The 24,540-nt window shown below is 38.4% G+C and overlaps 1 protein-coding gene across 2 annotated transcripts in view; it reads left to right on the top strand.

The window, feature by feature from the left end:
• The window catches only part of runx2a (RUNX family transcription factor 2a), a 147,966-nt gene that overhangs the window by 77,638 nt on the left and 45,788 nt on the right, over positions 1-24,540 (top strand). For both annotated transcript variants that reach the window (XM_056477666.1, XM_056477665.1), the window contains exon 5: positions 9,762-9,866. In XM_056477666.1, coding sequence (XP_056333641.1) covers positions 9,762-9,866 — 105 coding nt within the window. The remainder of the gene's footprint in view (positions 1-9,761; positions 9,867-24,540) is intronic.

The following is a 24,540-nucleotide window of genomic DNA, read 5'->3' as shown; positions in this document are numbered from 1 at the left end:
ACCAACACACACCTAAAAAGTAGTGACACACTCGCTTGTAGGCCAGAATCAGGGTCGGGGAAACGTACTTTTTAATTTGGTGTCAAACGATTAATCGCATCCAAAATATAAGTTCATATTTTGCTTAATATATTTGTACTGTGTATATATTTGTGTATATACAGTTGAAGTCAGAATTATTAGCCCCTCTTTGAATTATTATTATTTTTTAAATATTTCCCAAATGATGTTTAACAGAGCAAGGAAATTTTCACAGTATGTCTGATAATATTTTTTCTTCTGGAGAAAGTCTTATTTGTTTTATTTCGGCTAGAATAAAAGCAGTTTTTAATTTTTTAGAAACCATTTTAAGGTCAATATTATTAGCCCCTTTAAGCTATATTTTTTTCCGATAGTCTACAGAACAAACCATCGTTATAAAATAACTTGCCTAATTACCCTAACCTGCCTAGTTAACCTAATTAACCTAGTTAAGCCTTTAAATGTCACTTTAAGCTGTATAGAAGTGTCTTGAAAAATATCTAGTCAAATATTATTTACTGTCATCATGACAAAGATAAAATAAATCAGTTATTAGAGATGAGTTATTAAAACTATTATGTTTACAAATGTGTTGAACAAATCTTCTCTCCCTTAAACAGAAATTGGGGGAAAAAAAAAACAGGGGGGCTAATAATTCTGACTTCAACTGTATATACACAAATATATACACAGTACACGCAAATATATTTAGCAAAATATGAACTTATATTTTGGACACCAAACTAAAAAGTACGTTTCCCCGACACTGATTCTGGCCTACAAGCGAGTGTGTCACTACTTTTTAGGTGTGTGTTGGTTCAAACTGCAGCATTTGCATGTGTGTGTGTTGAGGAAACCTGATCATTGTATAATCTCTCCGACTGCACGAGGCCACGCAAACAGCAGTTTCCTGGTCAGTGGTTTGGTCAAGTCTGCTGTCCTCACACACACCACGCCCACACACATACCCTCCTGCACGCTGTGCGTCGCATCCATGTTATCTGCTCACAGCTGTCACCCGCATGCGGACACACACCTCCGCTGGTTTGGGTTTCTGCTATCTCCGACATGGGATCTGAAAGAGGAAGTGAGGGAGCAGATAGCACAGCACGCGGAAATTAAATATGGAAAACGATACCGCGTGCGATGATGCGCAAGATTACAATAAGATCCAATGCAATCAAACAAACGACAGCAGGAGAAATAGCAGGCGTCAGCATTTCATTTATGCACAGATGCAGGCGTGTTTTTAGGAAGTGCCCTTATTTGTGAATGGATTAGGGTGTGCTGGTGTGTGTGTTGTTGATGATGGGGAGTTTATGCGTTGCACATGGAGGCTGTGTCTCTGTTTAGGAAATCATTTCTAACAGAAAAAGCCATCAGAACGAGACAGAGCTTGGAGTATTTTTAGCAGCTGGTCAGCAAGCGTTGAATGGATGGCAGATGCCAGGGTTGATCGAGCTGTATGTGTGTGTGTGTTTGGGATGGGCTTGGGTGGGTCTCATCAGTGTGCTTTTGGGGGCTTAGAGATGCATTCCTGTGGGAGGCAAGAAAGACTAATTACTTTAGCAAGAAGCATTCATAATGTAAAAAATGACGGTTGATCAAAAAGATGTGTCATGCATGTGGATAATGGCTGTGTGTTTTACAAAACATGTTGTTTATATTCATTCATTCATTTTATTTTCGTCTTAGTCTCTTTATTAATCTGGGGTCACCCCAGCGGAATGAACCGCCAACTTATCCAGCATATGTTTTACGCAGCGGATGCAACCCAACACTGGGAAACACCCACACACTCTATCACAGACATACACTACGGCCAATTTAACTTACCTAATTTACCTACAGCACGTCTTTGGACTGACCAAGAAATGCCAACTGACCCAGCCGAGGCTCGAACCAGCGACCTTCTTGCTGTAAGGCGATCATGCTACCCACTGCGCCACCATGTCACCTGTTGTATATTTGATCATTTATATTATTATTATTATTGCATGGCAGCTCAGTGGTTAGCACTGTCGCCTCACTGCAAAAAGGTCACTGGTTCGAGTCCCGCCTGGGTCAGTTGGCATTTCTGTGTGGAGTTTGCATGCTCTGCCCGTGTTGGCGTGGGTTTCCTCCGGGTGCTCTGGTTTTCTCCACAGTCCAAACACATGCGCTAGAATTAGATGAACTAAATTGGCTATAGCGTATGAGTGTGTGTGAATGCGACAGTGTGTGGATGTTTCCCAGTACTGGGTTGCAGCTAGAAGGGTATCCGCTGTGTAAAACATACACTGGATGAGTTGGTGGTTCATTCCGCTGTGGCGACTTCGGATAAATCAGTGACTAAGCCGAAGGAAAATGAATGAATGAGGTTGAAGGGATGAATTGTCTGGATTTGAGGATTTTGAAAAAACTTTGTGATAACCGGCCTGTACTTTTTGTGTTATAGAGACTTAATTCTCTATTTACTATTTCTTATCCAATATTATGTTTTATACTACTAAAATGACATTTACATGTACAAAGTCTAATCACTAAGGCCCAATCCCAAATCTACCCCTTAGCCCTTTCCCTTACCCCTAGCCCTCGTTTTGTGCGTTCACGTGAAGGGGTCGGGGTGTCCCAATTCTCTTAAGCTTGAAGGCGTAGGGCTAAGGGGAAGAGCTAGACAGCCCTTGAAATGGAGATTTTTCAGGACCACACTCAAAACCAAGGGGTAAGAATATTTTCCTGAAAACACCAGCTACAGAATGGCTGCACACAGAAGTCAGGAGATGCACAAATTCAGATTTTTTGTCATTATTACGAATTTTTACGACGAACAAGCACATGTTTTAATACATTATTAATGGTGTTCGTGTTTTACCACCGTGCTTTAAAAAAAAAAACAAAAAAAAAAAACAAAAAAAAAAAAAATATATATATATATATATATATATATATATATATATATAATAACCTATAATAACTCCTGAATAGCAGTCCCACAACATTCTGACACTCGAATCCCCTGTCAGAAAAGTCTAGTGGCTGGTAATGAGCTTTTTACAGTGTCTGCTATAATGTTGTTTTCTTGTGTTTACATAGATGAATATGGCCACTGTGTAAATGCACAGTATAGTTTAGATTTTTTGTCACATTAGATCATTATGATAATATAATATCGGTGCCTTCAGTGATTTCCTGAGGATAAATACCAAAAAATAACCCAACTGGAATAACTACAGCAGTCGCCATCGTCTGTTCTCATATGAAGAAAGAGATTGCGTTGACATATGATGATGTGTGCAGGTGCTGTAGTGCTGTCCCAATTCTTAGGGGTAAATTTTGAAGGGGAAGGGGAAGGGGTACAAATATAGAATTGGGATTGGGCCTAACTATTGGCCTGACATGAAGAATACAGTGATTTTAGTCATTTTTTGTCAATAATTTTTAAGTGTTTTGACAATGACATTAATTGACATACAAAAACAACGCATGACTTTATCTTAAAGAATATGCTATGAAAGTTTGCATTCTATTAATATAAGAAAGTGTAATTATATTAAATGCTAGTGAATAAAACAAACACTGCATGTATTTAGTAAAAACAAATGCAAATGCATTCATAATGTTAAAAATGACGGTTGATCAAAAAATGTGTCATGCATGTGGACAATGGCTGTGTGTTTTACAAAATATGTTGTTTATATTTATTCATTCATTTTATTTTTGGCTTAGTCCTTTTATTAATCTGGGGTCACCCCAGCAGAATGAACCGCCAACTTATCCAGCATATGTTTTACGCAGCGGATGCCCTTTCAGCCGCAACCCAACATTGGGAAACACCCACACACTCTATCACAGACATACACTAAGGTGTTGTTTAATGGCTTATAATATATAATCAATGCATGTTAGAAACTTTTTGTGCCTCACCTCTACAGTGATGTGAGTGCTTGCCAAGGCATTGCCCCGCAGTTGCTAGGGTGTTCTGGATGGTTGCTATTCTGTCCTGGTCAAAAGCTTGTGACACTATAAAAAAAACATCATTTAGGTTAACTTAACAAATTTAAGTGGATTGAACATAAAACAATTAAGTTGTCCCAAAAAAATCTTAAGAATAGTGTTGTTTCAGCTCATTCTAATTAAGTAGTTGAACCGGCAGTGAAATATTTGTTTCGAGTGTATAAGGTAACACTTTAAAACAATGGTCCATTAGTTAATCTATCAACTAACATGAACAAACAATTAGTAATATATGTATTACAGTATTTAAGCCTCTATGGGACTAATTATCATCAAAAAAAATCACATCTAAATAAATCACTACTCTTTATTTCTAGAGTATTTAAGGCTGAAATAATTTTCCAATATTTGTTTTATACATCTGAATTTTGACCTTTGTTTTAATTTGCCGTCATTTATAAGTGACTTTGTCCCATTAGGGTACATTTTTGGAAACTTGTCTGAAATTTCATACATTCAGATACATTTTCCCTGTCTAAAAGGAAGTTAATCAATGTCTTAGTGTTTCAGTAACATGTCAAAAACTTGATTTATAATACAGTTTTTCTCAGTGACTTTGGTGCATTTCTCACAACACTATTTACATTTGCACAACAGTTAATGCATTCCTCTAAACAATTAGTACAAACTGCAAAACCTAGTTGATAACCTGCAAAAGCCTGTTACTTGCTTAAAATGGAGAGCTCATTCCTCAAAAGCAAGTGTTCATGTCAATGAAAGTGTCAGTGTCATCAAGATGAAAAGTCCTGACACCATTGTTTATGAACAAGATGGTCAAATGGCTTTGTCCTGTTTTCATTATGACAGATTACTCTGTACATTTGTTCCAATGTAAAACAGTCAGATTTTGGTGACACGTCCTGAAAATACTCAAGACAGCACTATATACTATTAGCACAGCCGTTTGAAAACTACAGTAAAGTTAAACAGCACTGCAGTTAGTGACGTATCTGAGTACAAGACACTGAATATGTTTTACTGTTTTACTGCATTTGCTCTTTGCAATTCTAATTTATTCAGAGCATTGTGCAAAAGAATAAACACCCTTATTTACAGCAAACAAACTCCCATTGGGTAGAGCTGAGCACAACTGTAAACAATATTACAGTACATATTAGAACTGAACCAACACACATAGATCTGCAAATCATTCATTAAATTGTTCATTTCAGAAGACATTTTCAGAAAAAAAAAGATTTTAATAGTTTTATAAAATTAGCTTGGTAGATGTTTTGACATCTAGTTCAACATTTGTGTATGTAATGACTCAAGTAGTGAAATGAGCACTATTAGTTTTATATGCAATGACTATTCAGCATTCACAAGTTTAGTTGATTTTGACTGACATGACATAAGCAAATGATAATGTTATAAACAGAAGAGAGTTGTATGAAAGCAGTTGATGCATGTCCAAAAGCATTCGCAATTTGTTGGACGGAATGAGAAACTGCTACTGTGATGTGCACAAATGAATAATTGTTTTGAGAAATGCATTAACTGATGTGCAAATGGAAATAGTGTTGTGAGAAATATGCCAAAGCCACTGAGAATAACTGTAAATTTCTTTATCTGGAACTCAAGACAGACTCAAATGCATTTTAACTCAATGGAAAATACTGCAAACATGTCTTGGTGTTTCAGAAACAGTTTTCTAACAATGTTTTAGAATTTTAAACAGTATTTAAACAGTATAGTTTTATTTCAGAATCAGTTGTGTACCGATATTATTTTAGTAGTCACAGTGTAACAGTGTCTTTTTTCAAAAACAGTGGTGTAGCAATATCTTTTCAAAAAATAAAAAGTAGTGTAAATGTGTTTTAATAACAGTAGTTCATGTTAACCTATAGTGCATTAACTAATGTTAACAAGCACAATCATATTTTAATAATGCATCAGTTAGGCTGCATTTACACTGCACTGTTCAAGTGACTCAATCCGATTTTTTTTCTCCCATGTGTCAGATCGGATATGGCCCATGTACGTGTAAGCAGGAACAAATCACATGGATTCCGATTTACTCAAATCAGATTCAGGCCTTGTTCATATGTGGAAATTTATCCGATATGAATCGGATCTGTGCCCTCGTGTCAGCAGTGTAAGCAGGTAGATCAGATGTTAACCTGTCAATCTGAGTCACGCATCATTAAAAACCATAGTGAATGACGTCAACTCTGACGCTTTTATTTCAGAACAGACTTCAGCAGAGTCCCAAACCTTAAATCTCATACACAAGGACTTAAACAGCTTTTATATTGTCATATAGCACAGGTATTCAAGCATGTAAACGAGAGCGAGAGAGCGCAATGTCCGCCACGCAACCAATATAAACTAGTATAAAACTAGTGTATAAATCACGCCATGGACATGACAATAAGATGCCTACTGGTTTAAAAAAGCCTATATATCAAAAGAAGATGGACAAATTACAACCTTTCTGTCATAAACTATAGTAAAACAGCTTGTCAAAAGCTGCGAACAGATTACATACAGGAATAGAGAAAAGAGCGCTCTTTAATTGTCAGCTGTTAGTCAGCGCCCGCTCTTTTATTTCCTGGTCATTGCGCCTTTGCCGTGTGCTGTGTAAATGCAGACGATCGGATACGAGTCACTATTAAAAGATGACGTAAGCAGGTCAGCAAAAAAAAAAAAATCGGATACAGTCACAAAATCGGAATTGACCATCAAGATCTGCAGTGTAAATGCAGCCTAAATGTTACACTATGAATATTAAATGCTTTAAGAGATAGTAAATACATTAAATAGATTATTATTCTAAAGCAGGGGTAGGGAACCCATGGCTCTTTGATCCAAAAATATGTGGCTCTCCAGCTGTCTCCCTTCAATTTGCTATTCCCAATTTCCTAATGAAAATACAATTAAAATAGCCTTTTCATTGTATATTTTTACAGCAAAATGAATAAGAATAAGAACAATTTTCAACCAATGCGCGCATGCGGCGCTGTGGATTAACTTGTATCACGACACCAAGAAAGGGCATGCCAACACAATCTCACGGCAATTCGCAACTTTTTGATTTAGTGGCTAATTTGTACGAATTCGTACGATCTAATTCGTACAATTTTGTACGATTTGCTCATCCCCCAATGACGGTTGGGTTTAGGTGCCACGCCTCCTTTTTAAAAATCGCACAATTTCGTACGACTGAACTCGTACAAATTCGTACGAATTAGCCACTGAACTGGCAAAATGTAAAATACTTACGTTTTCTCGTGAGATCAGGCTGGGTATGCCACTTACATGAGAACATTGGGCCATAAAATTCAAACAATGTTCATGAGTGGTGAAAAGAAAGAAATTCTATAAATTGTCCTTTATTATTACATGGACTTGCTCAACATGTGATGCTTTATATATATCCCTAATGGCTCTTTAAAAAATGCATTTGCCAAAAAAATCCAAAATGGCTCTTTGCTGAAAAAAGGTTCCTGACCCCTGTTCCTGCTATATTAAGTGTTACTGCTATATTAAACCTTCCTATCTATTAAAACATTTAGAATGGATTTCTCTGATGGGAAATGAACCATAAATGGTCTTGCTGACCTTATATTGTTGGACTGAAAGCTCTCCCCATTTCAAGTGTTAGTGAATTAAAGTTAGTTTCAAAGATATGCAGACTAATGCACACGCCAAGAGTAGCTGTGTGTTGTATTGTGTCAGTCCTTTTCCACCCACTTCTTCCTGTGTGACGTGCAGAGAAAGTGTCATGCATTACACATCATCAGTGCTGTGTCTGTTTCATTACAACTATCTGAGGATTTCCTGTGCACAACTGACAGAAAGTGCAAACACTTGTCTACTGTTTTCAAACACTGAGAATTTACATATTGTGAATATTCACTCTGAATATCACTCCGCTGCATCTTACAGGTGACCTATTATACCCCTTTTTACAAGATGTAAAATAAGTCTCTGATGCCCCTAGAGTGTGTATGTGATGTTTCAGCTCAAAATACCCCACAGATAATGTTTTATAACTCTTTGAAACGGACTGTTTTGGGCTTTTATCCTAATTGTGCCATTTTGGTGACTGTCACTTTAAATTCAAATAAGATGGTGCTCAAGAGAGGGCGGAGCTACAAATGCCTGTGTGTTAGGATAGTGGCAGATTAAAAAACAAGACAAGATTAAACTTCTATTATTGCATAATCATTCACAGTCACACAGAAATGAGAGAAAGAGAGATTGTGTGTGTGTGTGTGTGTGTGTGTGTGTGTGTGTGTGTGTGTGTGCGTGTGTGTGTGTGTGTAAATGACACGGGCATATCTAATCGCTCATAGTAAAGTGTTAGCTACCTTTTCACAAATATTTTTGAGCATATAGCGAGTTGGTCAATCAACATCGGCTCCCTCCTGAAGCAGATATCAGTGTCTTCAAGATTACACTGATGAATGCAGACTTTGGGAACTGTCACAGAGTTGCTATGGTTACTACAAATGTTTAGGGCAATTTAATACAAAAAGTGATCAAAACTCACTAGAACAACCAGTGTATTAAAAGTCCAATGAAATGTGCATTTTTTATTTGATGTTTGACGTAAATCTTAAACGAAACATGAAGAGAGGGCGGGACATGGTGTAGCCCCTCCCCTTTTTAACAAAACATCTGGCGGGCGGGCAGGTGGACAGATGGACAGATCGATAGATTTATTAATATTTTATATTAATATATAGTTGGTGGTAGACAGACAGACAGACAGGCAGACAGACAGACAGATAAATAGATAGGTAGATGGACAGATAGATAAATAGATAGACAGACAGACAGACAGACAGACAGACAGATAGATAGACAGTTAGACAGATAGACAGACAGACAGACAGGCAGGCAGGCAGACAGACAGACAGTTAGACAGACAGACAGTTAGACAGACAGACAGACAGACAGACAGACAGACAGACGGGATGGGATGGGATGGGACGGGACGGGACGGACGGACGGACGGACGGACGGACGGACGGACGGACGGACGACCGACCGACCGACCGACAGACAGAGAGACAGACAGTTAGACAGGCAGACAGACAGTTAGACAGGCAGACAGACAGTTAGACACATAGTTAGACAGACAGAAAGACAGACAGACAGACAGACAGACAGTTAGACAGACAGACAGACAGACAGTTAGACAGGCAGACAGACAGTTAGACAGACAGACAGACAGACAGACAGTTAGACACATAGTTAGACAGACAGACAGACAGACAGTTAGACAGACAGACAGACAGACAGTTAGACAGACAGACAGACAGACAGACAGTTAGAGAGATAGATAGATAGACAGATAGACAGACAGACAGTTAGACAGATAGACAGACAGACAGACAGACAGTTAGAGAGATAGATAGACAGACAGATGATTTCCTAATATTCTTTAACATGTATATTTTTGTATTATATTATATTATTTTAAATATTACAAAGCCGGTGGCACAAGACCCACGGAGTCAACCGTTATACAGAACTGGGCTCATTTTCTGCATTTCTGATCTGTGATGTCTAACAACTGATAATTACAAATTCACTGGCCATCACGGGTCATCATTCAGACTAATTCCGTTATTGTCCGTAGCGCCCAGGCCTTTTCAATGGCTAGAGTTCCTCGCAGTTAAAGTCCCACAGTCATCACCGTAGCCAGCAGAGAAATGCAAATGACCGCTGCGCTGTGAATGAGACACTTTGTCCGGCGGATTAATCGGGTTTGAACCTTTTTTGTTGTTTTGCAGGAAAGAGCTTCACGCTGACAATCACAGTATTCACGAACCCACCGCAAGTGGCCACTTACCACCGAGCCATAAAGGTCACAGTGGACGGACCGCGCGAGCCGCGAAGTGAGTACCAAATATCACACATCACCATGTGATTAACACGCGCGCTCAGAACCGTTCTCAGAGATGAATGATGATGAGCCTACAGGAATGTCTGTATAATATTACATTTGTGTCAGATTAGAAAATGCATTTGGGCATTGCTTTAAATAAGTGGATAATTCCCTCAATTTTTGTTCAAACTACTTATTCAAAATGAGCTGAATTAACACAATTCTGTTTTTGTTTTTGTTTTTTCGGAGGGGGGAGGGGGGTTCCACTTACATCTGTAAAAACAATTAAAGAGGAAGTGAAGCACTCAGTCAAGTTTAAATTGTTTTGTACATTGGGTTCCACTGTAATAAAAAATATATACAACAAACTCGACTAATGTAACCATTTAGAAGGAAACGGCATGTTTTACTATAGCTTTTAGACCTAGGGCACCGCCATCTTGGAATGTCGCTGTGTCTGACGTCACAGGGTTGGTTCCGTTCCCTCAGCTGAACAGATACAGTAGTAGTGTAAAACTATACTAAGCTATAGTAAAACATGCCGTTTTGTTTTAAACGGTTACATTAATCAAGTTTGTTATATATATCTTTATTAAAGTGGAAATCAATTTACAAAATAATGTAAACTTGACTGGGTGCTTTAATTCCCCTTTTTATGTTAACACAACATAAAGGAATTGTAACACTGTAAAACACAGCAACACTGTAAAAACGCAGAGTTGTTTACAGTGTTGGATTATATATTCACTTACTAGTATTCACTTACTTAGTGTTTACCAACATGAACAAATGTTAGCTATTGAAAATTGTAATTGCTTGGATTGCTTTGTCTAATGCATTAGTAAATGTGCTTTATAGGGATGCTCAAAATAATCGATTAACCGTTAACCGAAAGGGTGCGTTTGTAATTAGTTATCAGTGCTATCAGTTAAACGATTAAAAACTATTACATTTACATTTAGCAGAGGCTTTTATCCAAAGCGACTTACAAATGAGGACAAGGAAGCAATTTACACCACTATAAGAGCAGCAGTGAATAAGTGCTATAGACAAGTTTCAGGTGTGTAAAGTCTAAGAAGCAAAGCATTAGTAATGTAATTTTTTTTGAGAGAGAGAGAGTACAGTTAGTGGTATAGCCAGAGAGGCAGTTACAGATTAGGAAGGAAAGTGGAGACTAAATAGTTGAGTTTTTAGTCGTTTCTTGAAGACAGCAAGTGACTCTGCTGTTCTGATGTAGTTAGGGAGTTCATTCCACCAACTGGCCAGATTGAATGTGAGAGTTCGGGAAAGTGATTTCTTCCCTCTTAGGGATGGAACCACGAGGCGACGTTCATTCACAGAACGCAAGTTTCTGGAGGGCACATAAATCTGCAGAAGTGAGAGCAGATAAGAAGAAGCAAAGCCAGAGGTCGCTTTGTAAGCAAACATCAGAGCTTTGAATTTGATGCGAGCAGCAACTGGCAGCCAGTGCAAACGGGTGAGTAGCGAAGTGACATGTGCTCTTTTGGGTTCATCAAAGACCACTCGTGCTGCTGCGTTCTGAAGCAGCTGAAGAGGTTTGATAGAGTTAGCTGGAAGCCCGGCTAGTAGACAGTTGCAATATATTATTTTATATATTTTTAGTTTGGCTGTCTAAGGGGCCAAACGAATGCGCTTTTTGGGTTAAGAGGGGAATCTTTTGAATGGTTTACTAACAGCCGCAAGTGTTTTGCATGCGGCTCATCCCAGAGCAGCAGTGTTTGTGTTGTCAAGACAAACTACAGAGAACTTTTAAAGAGCATGGTTGCCGCTACATTCATTCTTCCATGTCGGGGCGCCACACCAAAATACATCCCGCCACGGCTACATTACAGCTTCTCATTCAAAACATTCATTCATTGTTGTTGTTGTTGTTTTTAATAGCGTAATATAATCGCACCAAAACGTATTAAAAGGTAAGTGAATTAAAACAGCGCAAACTTTTCTGTAACCGTAGTAGTGATTTACTGAGAGATTCTGCGCTCGCTGCCTGTAATTTTAACTTGCATTATGCTAGCTCTCTATCCTTGGCCCGTTCTTAATTTTATTTCTGTAAAATGTCCAAGAAACACAGCGAAATTGGACTTCATTAAGTCTCAACCTTTATTACAGCTCATGACGGACATTTCTCAAAGAGGGAATAACAGAAATCCTACCTGAGACGGCGCGCCGTTGTGATCGATGACTCTCGCTTGTTTATTAATGCCTGACACAGCGGTGATGTAATTTTGACAGTGGAGTGTCGCTGTTTGATTCGTACTCGTAATCAGGACTTCGTGTCCGTAGTGAAACTGTAATTCGTGTTTGTAAAGTACACCCATCGTAAAATTATCAGTCATATACAAACAGACAAAGAAAATGTCGTATCTGTGTCTGTTCTAATCGCAGATTTTGGAATTGTACCCTCGTAAAATTACGAGTAGGCTTCGTTTTCCTTTACGACTTTATAATTACGGATGCATGAATTTTGTTTACGCACGAAATATTTATGAAATATTTAAAACTTGGAGGTTACGTGCTGACTGACTGACTGACAGGTGCGTGAGGCCAGCAAACACGACATGGCTTTTAGTTATGATGAACACAGATTGTATGATTATAATTTATTTATAGATAAAGGTCTGTGGTCTGCATATCATGACTTTATCTTGCTGGAGTTTATAGCAGTTTCACTTTACTTCAGGACGCATTAATGCCGCTCTGTAGGTCTATTGGGACATTCAAATATTCCTAGAAAACCTATTAAATGTTGGAGACATACTCACTACATAAACGCGCTAAATCACACTTAAGCACACAAGCAGAGGAAATCGGTGCCCAAGCACACTCGTATTGCAGGTAAATGCGATCTCGACTTGTAATACTGTGCTTACGCCATTCTCCATTTGTCATTAATATAACGCCATAGGTAGTGGGTAGATTTGTGTAAAAGGTCTTCCAACACCGCTGGAAAAAATCCTGGAGGAAATACTGAAGATGTATGGAGACTAGTGCTCGCTGTTTCAAGTTATCAAGGGCTGTATGACTTTACAAATCTTGAATGCCTCAGTATTATTAAATATTACAATTGTAACAACATAGACAGCACACTCTTGCACAATCATTTTCAGAATGAGTCTGGGTTGAAAAAAAAATCCGGATGGCTAATTTTTTTTTACTTTAGCCACGCTAATTGCATAACATACAAAAATGTATGTGTCTCACCTCTATAATATTGAAGTGGGGTCAGGCTGCGTTCTGGTCCTGGCCAAAAGCTTGTAACACTATTAAAAATAAGGTGTAAATATTACTGAAGCAGGTTTTCACAGAAATCACACTTTCAGTCTATGTGCATGCTCTCCGAAATGAATGATGTTGTGCATTGTGTCATGATTTTGGCACGATGCCTGTCTGCTCCGCCAGTGGGACGAAACGTGCGCCCGATGCATGAATTGATGCACAGATTGTGTTACGGTACTGTTTTAAAAGACGGATTCAGACGCCTCAATGCACAAAGACAGTCTTTGTGGAGTTCAGAGAGAGGCAAACACAAACATGTGCTGTCAGGATCGCTCGACTTGGGAAAATGTTTACTGTATTGGCCTCTTGTGTCCGTCTGTCATCATGGTCTTAAGAGCGAGCAACCGCTTGACCTTTGACCTGTGCTTAGGCTGTGTCCTCAATGGACCACAAGCACACTGTCCTCTATATACTGCGCACACTTTAAAAAATATCTGTTAATTAATAGTTTCTGTGTTTTGTGATTCACAGGTGTTTTCTGTTTATTTACGCATGTGAATTGCATTATGGGATGTTGATCTTTGCTCTGTCGACTTTGATGTTGTAAATTCAACTCTACAGTTTAACAAAGTGACTTTTATATATTACTTTAAACTATTAAAAATGGTCATAAATGTCACTTTTCCAAACTTTTCAAGGTTAAAAGTTGCTGGAAGAAAGATCAACGACCCATAATGCGATTCACATACATAAATAAATGGGGGGAAATCAAATTTAGCATTAAATAAACAGATAATTGTTTAACAGATCATTTTTACAGTGCAGGAAATAAATAAAAGGGGTGGTCCAGAGTGTATTTTTAGGGCTTGGTTGTGTTTATGGGTGCAAAGCAACGTGTGCTCATGCTTCATTTGTAAAAAATCAAGTTATTTTTCATATATCCTACTTTGATTATATACAGCTACTCAGCTAACATGAAAACGAATGTCATATTTCCTAGTTCCTCCGAAAGCCAGCCCTCAAGAGGCTCTGATTGGTCAGCTAACATAATGCGCATCGGCTCCACGTCACAGGAAGCATCATGCCTTTACTAGCACACGCTTTGCTTCTGTTGGGTAAATACTGTCAGTCAGTGTAGCCAACCGTATCAATTTGAGCCTGAATCAGACCGAAAATAAAAAGGACACGTCACGCCTGCTCTTTAAAATAAAACCCGACAAGTGTCTTTCATATATATTCTGGTTATAAGCATGTGTAAGTAATATGAAACATTCACAATATCTTTTGCGCGATACGTGTTATTAGAGATGTGTAGCGCTATTAGCGCATAGAGAGACACTGCAGCGCTGCTGAAGATTCTGGGTGTTTACAGCGGTTTGATGGATAAATATGAATTAGTAGCTAAATTGTTAATGGTGCCAAACAGCATTTCCCGTTGTTTACATCCTTGTTTACATCCTCGCTACAACATTACCATTAACGCTAGACATTGCGCACGTAATAGATCAATTTTAACAAATAAAAACACTTACAGGTTGTGGCTCACAATCCACAGCTTCGTCTATTATGGTTGGAGCTGCTCCTTCTTTGAGGAGATTTTAGCCGAATCCAGCACTGAACTGGGAGAGATTCTGGAAGTCCTCTGTCAAATGCTAGCTATATATTTTTTTATAATTCTCTGGAACATAATTAAAATGAAACTGTAAGCACTTCTTTCTTTGTGTTGTGTCTATGGAAGCCCAAATACAGAAACAGAAGAAGCGCTGTGGAAATAGCAGCATTTGGATGCCATTTTAGCTTTCTCTGCTATAACGCTACAGCGCCTCTGGCCACGCCCCTTTGCTGCGAAGGGTGAATGCATGTAATCTAAAGGGTTTATGTTTTCATTTAACCGGATGTATTTTTTGTAGTCCCCAAACTTCGTTTGCTGTTGGCTTTGCTAACCTAACTCTGTAAAAGCCAATGTCTCCCTTTGCATTGAACTTTGAGCATCTTACATTCAGAGATGTTGTTCACACATCTACATTAAACATCAACTAATGTTTAAAATATGATATCGGAGTGGACCACCCCTATAAAAAAACGTTTTTTTCCATCACAAAAAGTCCATTTTGTTCATCAATATTGGGTCGTTATGTGATCGACTAGATTTATAAAAAACCACTGTGTCATTTCGATGACAAAAATACATTGAACAGAGACATGAAAAAGAGAAAGAGCCCATGTTTTTCTTTCCCTCTAAAGGAACCCGATCTGGGGTGCGTTTCCCAAAAACATCGTTAGCCAACTAAGGTCACAAATTACGTCGTTACAAACATAGTTCGTTTATTTGGCGTTTCCCAAATCCATTGTTTCAATGAACATTCGCAAACTGCATCGCAAACTTGTGCACTTGCAACTACACCTCTGGAGCTGTAGTTAGAAACATAGTTCCTGGCTGTGTTTTATTCCCAGTTATCCCCCTATGCCCTATTTGCTTAGAACATTCTAACATTTAAACTTGGAAATTAAAAAAAAAAATCATTAAAGTCATCACTCTGAGGTGTAATTTGCTTTTAAAGTATTTTTACAGTTCAGTTTTAACGATCTTCATGTTTAAAATTGTGCTCCCTTCGCAGTGCACTTTGAAAACATTGATGTCATTTGGAACACAGCCGTGGCTCATGACGAAAGCTGTAGGTGACCTATTATTTAAAAGTGGAATTTATGTTACGTCTCCAAAGCTTGTGAAAACAAAAAACATAGCATGCGTTAATTCTTTTATCTATAGTAGGTTATTTATTAAGTATCTGTACTGTATAAGACATGCTGGTTAGAACTTTCTGCTGTGGTTTACAAGTGTCATATTGTAAAAGTAAACTTTTCTAAAAAAAAATAAAAAATAAATAAACAATGTTCTACTTAATAGTAAAATAATAATAATCATCATCATAAATATTAATTTTAAAATGTGATTTTTTTCATTTCCTAATAAATAATAAATATAAAATTTCATTTTTTAATAAATAGACTCATTATTTATTTATTTATATGATTTATATATAATATTAGAGTACGTTTTAGCTTTTGTAGTGATTTTATGTTCATTTAGAATAGAATATATAATGTTCTTAATAATATTTTTTTAAGGAAACATAGGCTCTATATGTGCCATTTACATATATTTGGAAAGCGAGTGCATGTTTTTACCAAAACAAATATTGGACTTTTTTTAAATGCGTGTGCGTATAAAACACTATCATTTGCACAAAGAAACCATGGGGTTCTTCTCTAAAGAAGTAGTTACTCCGCCCCATTTATAGCATCAATATGGGCGTTTTACGTTATAACTAACGTGGTTCGTGCGATGGATCTGCGACAGAGAAACTACTGGTTTTGGGAAACACTCGTCACTACATCGTTCTTTTCCCCACCGATGCATCGTACTATGATAGTTCAGCAGCGAGTTAAGTCATTGTTTGGGAAACGCACCCCTGGTAAGAAACACTCCAGTTATACTTCAGTTATGAAAAAGCCACTTCATCTGAGCTGATGTCTGGACTTGTGAGATCTGTTCTCATGCTTTAACTTCTCAGTTGCTCTCACTACCTGAAAAAAACAGAAGAGCAACTGTTAGAAGAGGCTGCCAAATTTCAGTTTTCACACTGAGCCCCAGGACCTGTAAATACACACAAGCTGTCGTGAATTACTTTCATGTGGCAGAGAATGGAACCGGGAACACAGAGTGCTTGACTTTCTTTAGTACGTGTTTATATTAAAGTCTGTTGCCGATTGACATTACGGCCAAAGTTCTTCACAATACCGAATAAAAGTGGATCAGGTTCCACCAGCCGTTAGCAGTGACTGACAGATTTCTCTTATGTCTATGTTTTCTATGCAAAACTGTTTTGTTGTCAGTTGTGAAATTGCTCAAAGTGTTCATGATATGAGAGCTAGTTTTAAAAGTGCTCTTAACGTACATTCTAAATGATCATACACACACACACACACACAAACACACACATGCAAAAAAAAAACATTGACATGCTTGGAGAGATCTGAGAAATATCTAGCGAGCAGAATAATTGAAAAATAATGTTTTCATTGTCTTAACCCTAATATTTATTTATTTTTGTATCATTTTAATGTCTTTGTTATGAGAGTCATAAGCCACGAACCAAGCAAACTAGCTCAGAGGAGGATCAAAACATTACTTTTCACATTATTAGCAACCCTTAGCAACCCAATAGCAACACCCTGGTTACCACCTAGAATATTCCCAATGATTAATTACCTTTCACATCATCACATGCTGTTACTTAGCAACCCCATAGCAACACTCTGGTTACCACACAGAATATTCCCTATGATTAATTACCTTTCACATTATCATATGCTATCACTTAGCAACCCAGAATAATCCTTATGAGTAATTTAGCAACCCAGAATATTCCTTATGAGTAATCAACTTTCACATCATCACACGCTATCACTTTGCAACTCCATAGCAACACCCTGGTTACCACACAGAATATTCCCTATGATTAATTACCTTTTACATTATCACATGCTATCACTTAGCAGCTCCATAGCAACACTCTGGTTACCACCCAGAATATTTCTTATGAGTAATTTAGCAACCCAGAATATTCCTTATGAGTAATTCAATTTCACGTCATCACACACTATCACTTAGCAACCCTATAGCAACACCTTGGTTACAACCCAGATTACTCCCTATGATCAATTATCTTTCATATCATCACATGCTTTCACTTAGCAACCCCATAGCAACACCCTGGTTACCACACAGAATATTCCCTATAATTAATTACCTTTCACATCATCACACACTATCACTTAGCAACCCAGAATATTCCTTATGAGTAATTAACTTTCACGTCATCACGCACTATCACTTAGCAACTCCAGAGCCACACTATGGTTACAGCCCAGAATATTTCCTATTACTAATTACCTTTTACATCATCACATGCTATCACTTAGCAACCCCATAGCAACATTCTGGTTACTGCCCAGCATATTTCCAATGATTAATTACCTTTCACATCATCACATGCTATCACTTAGCAACCCCATAGCAACACCCTGGTTACCATCCAGAATATTCTCAATGATTTATTACCTTTTACATCATCTCACGCTATCACTTAGCAACCCCATAGCAACACCCTGGTTACCACCCAGAATATTCTCAATGATTTATTACCCTTCACATCATTGCACGCTATCACTTAGCAACCCCATAGCAAAACCCTGGTTACCATCCAGAATATTCCCTATGATTAACTACATTTTACATCATCACATGCTATCACTTAGCAACCCCATAGCAACACCCTGGTTACCACCCAGAATATACTCAATGATTTATTACCTTTCACATCATCGCATGCTATCACTTAGCAACCCCCTAGCAACACCCTGGTTACCATCCAGAACATTCCCTATGATTAATTACCTTTCACATCATTAGATGCTATTACTTAGCAACCCCATAGCAACACCGTGGTTACCATCCAGAATATTCCCTATGATTAATTACCTTTCATATCACCACTTTATCACTTAGCAACACCCTGGTTACCACCCAGAATATTCCTTATGATCAATTACCTTTCACATCATCACATGTTATGACTTAGCAACCCCATAGCAACACCTTGGTTGTCGCCCAGTATATTCCCTATGATTAAGTACCTTTCGCATCATCACATAATATCACTTAGCAACACCCTGGTTACCACCCAGAATATTCCCTATGATTAATTACCTTTCACATCACCACACGCTATCACTTAGCAACCCCATAGCAACACTCTGGTTACCACCCAGAATATCCCCAATGATTAATTACCTTCACATCATCATGCAGAGACACACAGTCTGATCGCTGCTGTAGATCTGCATTTGGCACATTTGTAGAAAGCACACGCCAACCTGCCTGGCACACAGCTGTTGCCACCGGCCTCGTATTCATAGATGAACTTTCTGGCAGCAAAACCAACAATATCGCTTCTAAACGTCTCGTTTTTTCCCCGTCTCATCTCAATTAACACATCTGGCAGCAGCGTTTTGGAGACGCTTTATGCCAGTGTGTGATCTTCATTCATTATCGGATTAATCGTGCCCGCGGGCGTCTCTGATGTGATGAGCCTTTCATCTCACACTACCGATTCATCTTCTGTTTCTCTTTCTAACTCTCTGTGCATGCCGTATCAAAGAAAACAGCGGTCGATTACCTCCAAACATGGCTTCTGTAAGTGTAAACAAACATGTCAGCTAGTTATACTGCGGCTGAAATATAAAACTATGCTTTAAATATGGATATAAACATCCGTTGCTAAATAATCTTATATTTACAGATGTAAGACTTGACTACAGAGAGGTGGGAGTGGGCGGAGCTAAATTGTTATTTCAGAGCAGTTTGCCTCGCAGCAGCTCTGTGATTGGTGGACTTTTCACTATAGCATTGTGGGTAATGTAGTTACAAAGGTTGCAGAATTTATTCATTCATTCATTCATTCATTTTCTTTTCGGCTTAGTCCCTTTATTAATCTGGGGTCGCCACAGTGGAATGAACCGACAACTTATCCAGCATATGTTTTACGCAGCGGATGTCCTTCCAGCTGTAACCCATGACTGGGAAACAGCCAAACACACTCATTCACTCATACATCACGGACAAATTACCTTACCTCATTCACCTATAGCGTATGTCTTTGGAAACCGGAGCACCCGGAGGAAACCCACGCCAACACGGGGAGAACATGCAAACTCCACACAGAAATGCCAGCTGACCCAGACGAAGCTCGAATCAGCCACCTTCTTGCTGAGGCAACAGTGCTACCCACTGCGCTACCGCACTGCCCAGGTTGCAGAATAGTTCTAGAATAATTTATTTACTGTAGTTGGGAAAATCTTGTTATAGCAAATAGTGCTATGAGCCAAATTGATTCTTTTTCCAAAATGGAGATGAGGATGGAGGATGAGGGAGCTCTCAGATTTCATCTAAAATACCTTGATTTGTGTTCAGAAGATGAATGAAGGTCTTAAGAGGATTGGAATGACATGAGAGAGAGTAATTTACTCACAGAATTTTCCTTTTTGGGTAAACTAACACTTAAAATGGTGGTACGCTTCTTTGGGGCTTCTCCACACCGTAACTCTCCTGGATGTGGGAAAGCCAGTAAAGGTGGACTCATCAGAGAACAATGCATGTTTCACATTGTCCACAGCCCAAGATTTTTGCTGCTGGCACCAATGACCCAGTAGGTACAGGACATCAACATGATGTCTGATTGATGTTGTACCCTAATGTCATGGAAATGAAAATAGGATTGACGTCAGAACCCAACGTCAGGTCGAAGTAAATGTCGAACGTCGGACAGACATTGCATTTTGGTTACTTTCCAATGCAACCTAAAATCAACCAAATATCAACATTTAATGATGCTACAGCTTGACGTTGTGTGGACGTTACCACTATGACGTCTATCAGACGCTGGATTTTGGTTGCCATACCTGTCGAACAAATGTCAGTATTTGACGTCAATATGACGTTGGTTTAAGATGCTGGATTTTGGTCACTTTCTAACACAACCTAAAATCAACCAAATATCAACATCATTTCACGTCGTTATTGCACGTCAAAATAACATTGTCCTTAAATGCTGGCGACCTAAATCTAACCTAATATTAACGTCTTATGACGTTGTGTGTCTGCTGGGGAAACTGATGTTTGGCATTGGTACCAGTGACCAAAGGTTTGGCTATAGCACCTCAGCCATGTTTATTGACCCTGTGGAGCTCTCGACCAACAGTTTTAGTGGGAACAGGAGAGTTGAGGCACACATTTAATTCTGCAGTGAGTTGGGCAGCTGTGGTTTTATGTTTTTTAAATACAACGTCAGCAGCCATGGGTCCTGATACATCACAAATTTAGTTTAAATTGAAATGTATTATCTTTGTATTTTTAAAGATGTTCAGTGACCAAACCTTTATTTTAATGAATATAACCACTTAATAAAACTGTTTCGTTCAAATTCACCAAAATATATTACCTTTATGCACTGATGCAAATATTAATTATTCACAATGGAGTGTACTCAATTATACTGTATGTTTTTGTTTTGCTTTTGTTTAGTTTTAGTCCCTCGACGATTTAGGATTGCTTTATTAATAATTTTAAATAGTTTTTGATTATTTTTTTATTTAATTTTTGTAAAAGATTTAGAAATTTAGTGTTTCTGTCATTTCTATTATGTTTTTGCTGTTAAAAATATTATAAAAATATAAAAATATGTCCACAGTTTTTATAAACTTTTATGAACTTGTTTTTTTTTTAAATATTAAAATGAAAAATGTTTTCCTGGCAACTAGCCAAATTATAGTTATTACTGTGTAAATATATATATATAAAATTCGGGTTCTCAAATTTAATTGGCAGATAGCCGTGCATTATTCTGTACCCTAGTGTATTACTCCACCCACATGGTAAGCAGAGGATTAAACTCACTACAGTTTGACAAATATTGCAGCTGCTGTACAACATAATGTACTTAAGAGGCTTTTTTAGGTGTGGATGTAGTTGTTTTAGGTTGCAACTATGCAGTTTATTTATAAGGATAGTGCCTATTTTAAATCTTTATAATTTCGGAGATTCAGGCGGCATGTTGGTGACATTCTGCCACAAGATGGCGACTGAGACCGCGTAATAAGTCCTTAGGAGAGAAAAGCTCAGCGTTTTCTTTTCATATTTCAAACTACAGCTGATCAAATGATTATAAAACAGGTCAGGGACTTTCTAAGACGATCTCTCTCTCTTTTGTATTTTGTAGTGCTTTATTTATACCATAGTAATCTGCTAGTGTTTGCTCTGCTTTGACTTATATGGGTTAATTATTGTAATCTCCTGATAGTAACAGAGAAATACTGGGAAATCTCTGTAGACTGATGACATGTCTTTGGACTCTGGGGTAAACCGAAGCACCCAGAGGAAACCCACACAAACACGGGGAAAACATGCAAACTCCACACAGAAACGCCAACTGACCCAGCTGGGGCTATATATATATATATATATATATATATATATATATATATATATATATATATATATATATATATAAACTTAATATAGATAACTTTTTTGATTTATATATATATATAGTTTTTGTGTAGTTATTTTGTTGCTTCAAATTAAACTAGGCAGAAAGTCTTTTACTATGTCTGTCATATCAGTCATTTATGTTCTTTTCACTCAATAAAAAAAATAATAAAAAATATTGACGATAATAACAAAAATAAAGTAACAAGAGCTTAAAGTGCTTAAAAAACTGGTAAACTGAGACTGAGATAGACTCTCTTATTATGCGTTGCACCATTTATGTAAAAGTACAATGTCAAATAAAGTGTTTTTTTTCTAAACAATAAAAAAAAAATTAAAAAAAAATTAAACTAGGCAAACAAGTTAAATTTTGTCTTGCTAGTTTACATTTCTGTATGTTTTTGATGTATTTTTTATTCTACTAAAATTAATACATTTTTATATATATATTTATATATACATATATGCAACCCAGGCTCATTGTGAGAATGTAGTCCCGGGGATGTTTCTGGAGACCGCGAAATACGTAGCCGGGGGTACGTACGGCTGCATTTCATTTTTTTAAGCGAACGCTGCGGGGCGGTGTGACGCCGTTCCCTTCGGCGCTCGCCGGCCGGCCAGCCGGCCACTCGCCTCCGTGTGGAGGGCTTTCCCGCTGCAGCCAGTTTGTCCGGTTAGCTCTTTGTGTACTCTGGCGGACTCGAGGCGCAGAGAGGGGCTGACCACGACGACGACGACCGGGTTCGAGTCCGGGGAAGAGCGGTTCCAGAAATCAGGTAAGAAAACAAAAACAAAATCAAAAAAATTAAGCGAACAAGTTCGTCACAGGGTGAGGATGTGGTCAAAATCCGAAAACTTGGTAAAAATCAGACGAGGGCTTTTCTTTTTCTGGACGGCTTTTGTGAATCGTCGTTGGTTGGGTTTAGGGACGGAGGAGGGTGGGTCAGCCGATTGGCCGGTCGCACGGTCAATCATTCTGTCATCCAGGCAGACAGGCGGAAGGTCATTCGACAGCGGCCTCTAGCGGGTTTACGCGAGAACGGCGCGGGAAAAAGCGCGCACAGCGGCCTCTCGCGGACTCGCGAAAACAAAAACTGCACAAATACGTACCTCCCGGGACGTATTTCGCGGTCTCCAGAAACGTCCCCGGGACTACGTTCTCAGAATGAGCCTGGGTTGCATATATGTGTGTGTCTTTTATGGTTTGAGTTTTCATAACTATAAATCTGAAAATACATCTGGTAACTCTACAGATGCCATAAATACAGAGTGTGTTTAAAAATACTGCTACTAATAAACTCACAATTCAATATAAAAATAATAATAATAAATATGATTCTGAATGACTACACATTGAACTTTTGCTTTGTGCCTAATTTTTTGATTTGGTATCTACACTTTTGACATGTTTTTATGGTTTTCAGTACAAAAAAGATCATTAATTTTCTTTCGGCTTAGTCCATTTATTCATCACGGGTCGCCACAGTGGAATGAACCGCCAACTATTCCGGCATATGTTTTACGCAGTGGTTGCCCTTCCAGCCACATCCAAGTACTGGGAAACACCCATACACTCTCACATTCACACACATACAATACGGCCAATTTAGTTTATTCAATTCACCTATAGCGCATGTCTTTGGACTGTGGGGGAAACCGGAGCTCCCGGAGGAAATCCACACGAACACGAGGAGAACATGCAAACACAGAAATGCCATCTGATCCATACACACACACAAAACACTTATATTAAACGAGTACTTTGTGCCTTCAATTTTTTTTAAATGGCATCAACACTCTGCCCATGTTTTCCCGGTTTCTAAGCTGCTCTCCCCTTTTCCCAAACTGTGAAAGCAACTGAGAAAGAGCAGATCTATTTAGTCTAGCGTGAAATTCCCCAGCAGCGTCTCCTCATTTGTAAAGAAAATATCACTTACAGGATTCAACCGGAGCCTGATCCAATTATCTGCAGCCAATGGCAGCGAGACAAGCGTCCCTCCTGTTGCTCAGACAGCAGCAGTGCATTGTGGGATTGAGCTGTAATCATTGGCAGCTCTCGTGTAACTCTGCTTATTAAGAGTAATTTGGGCTAATAGATTGGGAGGAGGCCTGTGTTACTCTTACCTCCACCACTGCCAGTGTTTCTCCATAATAGCGGCGTTTTACACGATATCTGATCCTCCAGCGCTCGCTCCACACGTCAAACACACTCTCTATATGCCTGAGAGACGGGAAAAATCAATACACAGCAAAGCCAAATCATTCATATGCAGTTGAAGTCAAACTTATTAGCCCTCCTGCGATTTTCTGTTCATTTTCAAATATTTCCCAAACGATG

The sequence above is a fragment of the Danio aesculapii genome, chromosome 17 (genome assembly GCF_903798145.1).
Source record: "Danio aesculapii chromosome 17, fDanAes4.1, whole genome shotgun sequence".
In the NCBI taxonomy this organism is placed as follows: Eukaryota; Metazoa; Chordata; class Actinopteri; order Cypriniformes; family Danionidae; genus Danio; species Danio aesculapii.
Note: the sequence above shows the minus strand (reverse complement) of the source record. Positions and strands in the feature narration are given on the sequence as shown.